At 48.1% G+C, this 8,938-nt stretch overlaps 1 protein-coding gene across 1 annotated transcript; it reads right to left on the reverse strand.

The window, feature by feature from the left end:
• Positions 1-1,161: 1,161 nt before the first annotated feature.
• LOC124667847 lies at positions 1,162-3,801 on the reverse strand. Its single transcript, XM_047205085.1, has 2 exons — positions 3,542-3,801; positions 1,162-2,624 (listed from the first exon to the last, which is right to left on the reverse strand). Exons 1-2 carry the CDS (start codon positions 3,799-3,801, stop codon positions 1,232-1,234), a joined length of 1,653 nt encoding a protein of 550 aa, XP_047061041.1. The 3' UTR covers positions 1,162-1,231.
• Positions 3,802-8,938: the final 5,137 nt, after the last annotated feature.

Here is an 8,938-nt window from a genome sequence, read left to right on the forward strand (position 1 = left end):
ACGGCTGTGCTGGGGTACATCATTCAGAAATGAACGTGGGGAATTCCATCCCATCTGACACCCACAAATATAAGTAGGTAGATGATGACCGCTCCTGCAAAATTATTGAGCAATGCTATTATGCCGCTGTTCCCCGTGGGACAGAGTGGCAGCACAGCGACCTTTCCATGTGGAGGAAGGAATCACTAAATCATTATCCATGAAGAAAACACTGATGGCAGTGCTAATGCATATGCTTAGTGGGATTCATCATCGGTCAAGTTTGACTTCGATCCCTTGTTTCCATGTGTGAGCCGTCATTGCTAAGATTCTGGTCCCGTTAACACAAGCTTATAAAAATGAAGGGGTTCGTTTGGGTTTGGTAGTGCTGCTTAATTTTAGTTCTGGAAGAGCAGGCAATGCCTGTCATGAACAGAGCATAGGGGAGCTGTAGCCTCCCGTGAAGTCAGAACTGGAAGCGAGAAGCGCCGCCAGCCAGTGGTGTGTGATAAGCCCCAAAGCTTCTTTCAGCCAGGCATTTCTGAGCCTGGTTCTTCCAGAAATCTGTGAACGAAAATACTGAAATGCTATGGGTACTAGGGTGGCTCATACGTAGACTATCAAATACTATACATAAGGGAAATTTCTACCAAAGACAACTCTGCTTTTACGCACGAACACATGTATTATCACAACACCAACACGGTTGTTTGAGAAATTCGGCACCTCACATTGGCATAATTTTGCACTGGGAAAACGCTTGCAGAATGCATAATCTTACGCCTCAGTAACAATATGTGGTTTTGACACTTTGCTGGCGGTTCTTCAGTGTACCTGATGCCTTGATGTAGTTTTAGGTAGAAGCAAACAAAATGGTACTGTAGGCATCAACCATATGGGAAGTAGCATATTTCAGAGGAAGCATATCTTGGCCTAAGTTCATTTTCTAGAGAATCAAAATACAAATATTGGCCAAAGTACAATCAAGAGTCAAGCTGTTTAGTTTCAAACTCCGATTCAAACAGGAGTAGATTTTCTAACTAAAAAAGTCAAACCCTTTTATGTCGAACTTTTCCTTCTTGTAACCGTTTATTTGTCGAAGCATACTCTGCACACGCACTGCCGCACACCATTCTAGAGAAAGAAAAGCAAAAAGATCATCGACCTATTGAAATGCTTAGGAGAAAACAAGGGAACTGCAGATCTCCAGCCGTATCAACAGGGCTTTTGGAAAACTAAAAGGAGAAAAACATCAAAACATCCACTTTGGAGAAGAATTGACGATGATCCGACGGGGCTTTGGAGGCTGTTGCTGCTCCATGGAGTTCCTCTTCTTCATAGCCGAGGAGACCGTCGGGCTCAAATAGTCATGACTCCTCTGTGGCAGAGACGTGCTCTGCGAGTGCGTCTTCCGAACAGGGATCAGTGTGTGTTGCTTCCTTAAGGTCCCGTTTTGCACCGACGGTTTCCTTGGAGAGTTCCACCGGCTGTAGTTGACACAGCTCTGGCTCCTCCCGACGTGCTTCTCCCTGGGGCTTGGAATGTTCCTGCTCTCCATGGTTTCAGCTGAGTACATTGTTTCCTCCTCGCTGCTATACTGGTCTCGATGATTTCTGTACTCCATTCGTTCAGCAGGTGACGAGCTTGACTGCCCCTCGCTGCTACAATCGTCCCTCGGAGGAGCAGCCGGAGGATCCCTCGATTCTGCCTCGCCATTACGGTGCCATATCAGCCCTGATGGAAAGCAGTTCTCTCTAGATGGATTCCTAGGTTTGGACGTCTCCACATTGTTCTCATCAGAAAGCATTTGCTTCAGGGGCAGTGGTAGAAAGATAGTCTTGGGAACCCTTGGTGGGAAGTTGATGTCCAAGAGTTGAATTGGAGCAGGACCCTGCTGACCCTGACAAGAACTACCCCTCGGTGATTCATATATTTCTGGTGTTGAAATCCCTTGCTCGCTGTTCCTGCGTAGATCAACAAGAGGATTGGCATCATGTGAGATTTTTGCATTGGCTGAGCTGCCTGACCCCTGCTGATATTTAGGCTTGGAAGTCACTTTAGAAGTAACCGACGCATCATCATTCTCATCATCAGCAGGCTTGAACACATTGCGGCGAGTAAAGGAGCTGGTCGAGTGATCGCTCCTGCTGGACATCAGTCTAACAAGAGGCAACTTTGGCTTGGTAACCTCATCCAAGCTGCCCTGCCAATGCTGGTACAGCCAATCGCAGACGACAGATATGGGGATCCCGAATTGCATTGGCTGATCCTTCTTCGATGAATGTGACGACGACGAGGATGCTGAAGAAGACCTTGCGGTCGGGGAGGAGGCCAGCTTCATTGGATCACAGATCATGAAAGCTAGGTTCCCTTGGGCGTCGAAGCCGGCAGAGCCAGGACACCATGTCACCCCATCCGTCGAGAGCTTTATGAGGTTGTCTGTACCGATCACTACCTTTCCGTCGCCGATCACCAGCTCCTTCTTCCCAGTGTGCCCCAGCAGGTAAACAACACTCCCATGATCCAGGCTTGGTTTGCAGCATGTTTTCAAATAGTGAGGTTGCTGAGCTTGCAAAGTGGACTCATTCTCGGCAGAATCAACACCTACTATTGTGAGGTCAAGAATCGAGCTGGTAATGAAGAATCTGCACACATCAACATTTTTAACACAAATGTAAGTAGGCATAGAGTTAGAAATAGCAAAATAGAACAAAAGGCACATTTTTTCCAAAAAAAACAATGGTGAAGTTTTGTCCAGAAAACCGGTTTCTTATTACTCGGCAGCAAAGTTCATATGTCCTGAACTGTCCTAAATGTATTTTTAAACAACACATTGAACTTTTCATGACCCCAAACTTGCTCCTTTTAATCATGAGCCACTTATTGCCTGCCTGTGACACATCTTTTGTTGGATGTTATGTCCCTAAAGAAAAAACCCTTTTTTTCCAAGAGAAGAAAAGAAACCCATTTAAACCAAACTCTTACAACCACCTGAGATGACATTTGTTGTGTGCTATATATGTCCTTGCTTGGATGAATCCACCTACTCAAGGACAAGCAAAGATCTATGCCAAATACTACCAATGTCACTTTTCCCCAGTGCTTGCTGAACAGCACAATGCTGCTTATAGTAGTGCTTTCCAGCTGCAGCTTGTTGCGCTAACTTGCTCGTGATCACCATCATTGTAAGCTAGACAGCACATAGTCCCAACTACTAACAGAAATCGCACTACACTACAGGCGAGGCGAGCTTGGTTGCAGATTCCCGGAGCCGCATTATGGGTAATCATCACCGGCAGCAACAGCTCTCCCACCACCACCGACAAATCGGGCGCCGTGGGTCTCGCCTGCCGACGCGGACGGCGGATCTTAGCCTAATCACTCTGCAATAATCACCTGGAGGCTGGAGCGCAGAAGTAAAACGAACAAATCCACGCACAGGAGACGCAGACGCAGGGCAAAAGAAAAGGATAGAAAATGGAGGTGATTTAGTAGTTCAGAGATGCGGCGGCTGGCAGAAATGCAGGATCAGGAGGAGGGGGAAGAAGGCGCGCGCGCAGACCTGTGGGGCACGAGTCGGGCGGGGACGCGTGCGTGGCCGAGCAGCGCGTGGGCGTCCTCGGCGGCGGCGGCGGAGGGCAGGTTGCCGTGCGTGGTGAGCAGCAGGTTGCGGTGGATGAGGAGGCCCGTGCCGCCGTGGGCGCAGACGGCGGCGAGCGCGGCGGCCTTGGCGGAGAAGATGGCGGCCTTGACCCGCTCGGAGCGGCCCCCGCCGCCGCCGGAGCAGAAGCACCACCCGGCGCCCTCCTTCCACACCCCCATTCTCTCCTCTCTAATGTACACGCCCCCACACCGATCTCGGCAGCTAGCTAGGCGCGGTCACCGCGGCCGTCCTCCCCGCCGCATTCCCCGGCGCGCGGCGCGGCGGGCGGCGCTGGTTGGTCTCCGCTCCTGCACGCCGCCTTCTTGCTACCTTCTGTTTTGTTTTGTTTTCGCTTTGGGATTCTCTTCTCTGGCTCAGCTCGAGAGTCGAGCGTCGGGACAGCAAGGTGACCCCGGGAAGTGAGGTGGGGCTCGTATTAAAGCTGACCACTCTGCCACCTTCTGCGCGCGGAGCTCAACAACTTGTCCCGCAACCCAGCCACCCCAACTGACCGGCGGGGCCGTCTTGTACGTGGTCCTACATGCCAGTGAAGGAACGCATGGTGGTGTATAGTGAGAGGGAGACGGTGGTGAGAGCGATAATGTCCGTAATTAGCAGTGCAGCGTGTGATGTGGTTTTGGGGTGGGGAAGAAAGGAAGGGCACCGACACGTTTAACTGCCCCGGGACACTGAACATGGGGCCAGCCTATCCACGTTCGCCTGCACGGTGGGGCCGTCCGCCAGCACGCAGGCCGTCTGGCCGCAGTGAATTCCTTCACCGGATCCGTGTGACAACGCCGGCGATCGATCCGAACTGTTCATGTTCACCCGTGCAAACAATTGCCAAACCAGAGCATCTCCACTTACGGCCCGTTTGGTAATACGGACCGAGTTCCTGTACCACTACATCAGGAAGAAGACCCTCTGCACTTTATAAGATGGTCCACGAGTTAGAAAAACCCATCCTTCATTGTTTGGTTGTCTGCTTCCAGCTCAATTTGGAATTCACCTGTTTGGTAACACTATCACAATTTCGTAGTCTTACCATATTTTAGATTGGGTGAAAATACCATATCATAGCATGTTACATACGATCACACGCCATTCAGAAGAACAAGATCATCACAATCAAGAAGACGATGATGTAATCTTTGACCCGTCTCCCACGTACCTCTAGTGCTCCCTGTAGAGCATGCACTCCCTCTAGAGGTGTCTGTGCTAACGGCACTGGCTAATCGATGACATCAACTACCATGGCTCATCATGAACTTACTGGACCTTCCGATATCCGTAACTAAGTCGGCCCAACAAAATAGTTGTACATTAAAAAAATTATGGGATGACCCATCTTCTAAACAGGTCGGCACATTCAACGTGCTGACTGGATAAGCAGATTAGATTGGGACGGCCCATTAACTAACTAGGTCGTTAAAATTTGTTAGTTGACTGGTCAAACAATGAAAGTTGGCCTGCCCCGCAACCTAAGTGGACTAGTCCAGTTATCTTGTTGACCGGTCAAGCGAAGGCATCACGTGCTTAGTGGGCTGGCCCATCTAGATGTTTGACCGGTCAAACCAACTTCGCTGGTCGGCCCCATGAACTAAATGGTTCAACCCATTTAGTCTTTGACCGGTCAAACCAAGACATTAGGCTCGTCCCACATATCTAATGGACCGGCCCAGTTATATAGTTGATCGGTCAGTTGGCTCGGCCCGCAAACTAAATGGAATTCTCACATATTAAATTCCCACATATTTGCAACATATATGATGATAATACCATGTTTTACATTGATTTATGGGGATGTACCAATGATCCCTTTTATTTGGTTTATAACTATGCAGAATAAAAATTACTTTTTTTTGTGTATTTTTCACTTTCATATACCTATACGCAGCCAATTTGAGTTATGCTTTTTGGAGAGTCATTTTTTCATCGGGAGAAGCATCCTGAGCCGTGGAAGCTCGTGTGGAGAGGCCTGAGGCCCGAAAGAGGCCAAGTGGCGCTCCCAGTAAGGGTGGGCGCGCCACCCACCCTCTTTCGGCCGTCGATCGTCCAAATCGCGTGATATTTTCGTCCACCAACGTATTTTGACCTAAAAATCACTATATATATGGCCCCGAAGAGTTCTCGGAAAAAACACTGCAGAAGACAGAAACACGAAAACAGAGGCTTCAGCAGCGAAGATTGGAGGGGGAAACTCCACCGGAGCTGCCGCCGAAGGGATCTCCACCTTCTCCAATGTCTTCATCACCATCACCATGATCAAGGGAGAGTTGTCCACCTCTGGACTACGGATTTTTGGCAGTAGCTTGATCTATTTCTCTCAGGTTCTTCATAGTTCTTAGTGCCATATGACCTGCCTAGCATGATTATGGCCATATTTGTAATACCTATATGGTGGATCCTTATTCTATGATATTGTGCTATGAGATCTGATCATCTTATGTGCAAGATGCATTGATAGATGCATATTATGTACCCCATTCGTAAGTCTTGGTTTTTGAAATGACGAGATGTCGCCTAGATGGGGGTGAATAGTTTAAAAACTCTTACGGATTTGGCTTGTAAGAATGCGGAATTAAACTATGTTTATTCTACAAGCACAAACCCTAAATATACTAGGCTCAACTAAGTGCAACAACAACAACTAGAGCTAAGCAAGATAGGCACAATATATATAAACAACAAGTGATAGCAAGATATAATAGATACTTCAAGCTCGATGGCTATCACAAGGAAAGTAAGCTCGGGTATAGAAATAACCGAGGATGTATTCCCGTGTTTCCTTCCTTTGCAAGAAGGTACGTCAAGTTTGGAGGGGTGGAGGTCCCACGAAGGATTCCCCAATGCCACGAAGGATCACCCTATTCTCCGAGCCAAACCCACGAAGGATAATGGCCCTTTCCTTATGGTTATCTTTTCCTCCACTCCGGAGATGGCAAGCTCCAAAACCACTTCACAAGCTCCACGAAGGAGAAGCCCGGGTCTCTTCACAATCTTCCTTGAAGAGATCACCGGAGCACCAACCGCCAAGCCAACTAGGAGGTCTCCCTCCAAGAGTAACAAGCTCACGGTCTCTCACTCGAACTAATCGTGGTGGAGAGCTCAACACAATGCAATGATGCAAAGCAAGAACACCAAAGGTGTTCAAATCCCTCACACTCAAATTCCACCAAAGCAACAAATGGTAAGATGAAATTAGAGAGGAAGAACAATGGGGAAAGTCAACAAAAGACTCCAAGATCTAGATCCAATAGGTTCCCCTCACGTAGAGGAGAAATTATTGGTGGGTATAATAGATCTAGATCTCCTCTCTCAAATCCTCAAGAATGGGCAAGAATCATGGGAGGAATCAAGAGGGGAAGCAAGTTCTTCAAATAGCAACAATTGAGGAGTAGGGGAGAAAAGAACTGACTCTGCTCAAGGTGGAAGAAGGATTTTTATAGCCAAAGGGGGAAATAACCGTTGGGGAGAAAAGTCAAGAAAACAACACAGAAATCGGCCCAGACGGCCATCCCAGCCGGCAGACCGGACGTGGCGCCGAGAAGGCCGGCGCACAGGCCGGCCCAGCCGAGACACAGACCGAGCTGAGCAGACCGGTCGACGCGCAGCAGGCCAGAAGGCCTAAGCAGTGAAGGAGACCGGTCCACCGGGGCCCAAGCCGGGCAGGCCGGCGGCCGCGGATTCTGGGTCGGACCCAGGCCGGAAGGCTTACATTATGTGGCCCGGTAGCCACAAGCCCCACAGTGGCGGGAACCGAGAAGGCCGGTGGCAGGCCCGGTCGGCCGGGCTGCATGCCAGAATTCGCAGAGCCCTTTTTAAAGACTTTTTCCTTTTCTTTTTGACAGATCTGATTTCTGTAATAACTAATACTCTCGAACTCCGAATCGCATGAAACTAATTTTGTTAGAAAGATAAAACAAAATGTAGCCTATGGAAAGTGTAGATCATAATAGCCGGTAAAATCGCCTAACCTCGAAAACACCATAGAAGATGCATGTGAATTCTGTTTTCCATGAACTTGGGCTTGTTGTAAAGCTATCAACAAGCTCAATAACTTCACACAGAGAAACACCAAGAAGCAATAGGGATATGCAAATTATGCAAAGGGTTGAGCTCCCTAAGACGATGTGATCAAGTTTCCCAACTGAAAGCCCCTCTTGATAGTGTGGCTATCTATCCTATAATCCGGTCTCCCATCAACCACCTTGAGACCGGTAAAAGGAAAATCTATCAAGGCCATACCTTTGCCTTGCGCATCCCGCTTGATCTTGATGATAACTCTTCAAGCTCCACTCAAGCCGGAATGCCTCACTTGATCATTGTTGCTTCGCGAAGACTTATAAATGCTTCCCATACACTATGATGGGGAAAGCTCCATTGATGCACATCTTCACATGTCCATTATCACCAATTGGACGACAAGCTTCAAGCATATGATCCTCCCGAGATGCTCAACTTGAACTTGCCCAACTCAACCTTGATGACGATCACCACTTGATGTCATTCTCTCATGGGCTATATGAGATCTCACTTTTGATGCATGCCCATGGAAAGATACCTAACCCACATACACAACACAAGAGCACATATATGATGGTTAGTTCATAAGGCATAATTGAAAAGGCTTACCATACCACATGACTTCACGTGGCACATTCTTCATGCTTCATGTGTTGACCAAACTTGAATCTATTTTTCACTCTTTGTATTGGTCAACCTTGTATCTTCTCATGCTCTATCATACTATCTTGGCTGCTAACATGACAATTGCATTAAGTATGGTGCGTAATGTAATCAACAACTACATCCTCTGGACATAGCGCTCAATGTTTTATCCCTAGTGGCAACAAAGACAACACAACCTTAGGGGTTTCTGTCACTCCCCGGTATCAATGCAGGCATGAACCCACTATCGAGCATAAATACTCCCTCTTGGAGTTAAAAGCATCAACTTGTCCAGAGCCTCTACTAATAACGGAGAGCATGCAAGATCATAAACAACACATATGTAATAACTTGATAATTAACATGACATGGTATTCTCTATCCATCGGATCCCGACAAACACAACATATAGAATTACGTATAGATGATCTTGATCATGTTAGGCAGCTCACAAGATCCAACAATGAAGCACAATGAGGAGAAGACAACCATCTAGCTACTGCTATGGACCCATAGTCCAGGGGTGAACTACTCACTCATCACTCCGGAGGCGACCATGGCGGTGTAGAGTCCTCCCGGGAGATGAATCCCCTCTCCGGCAGTGGGTGCCTGGAGGAGATCTCCGTGAATCCCCCGAGATGGGAC

The sequence above is a fragment of the Lolium rigidum genome, chromosome 6 (genome assembly GCF_022539505.1).
Source record: "Lolium rigidum isolate FL_2022 chromosome 6, APGP_CSIRO_Lrig_0.1, whole genome shotgun sequence".
NCBI classification, from domain to species: domain Eukaryota; kingdom Viridiplantae; phylum Streptophyta; class Magnoliopsida; order Poales; family Poaceae; genus Lolium; species Lolium rigidum.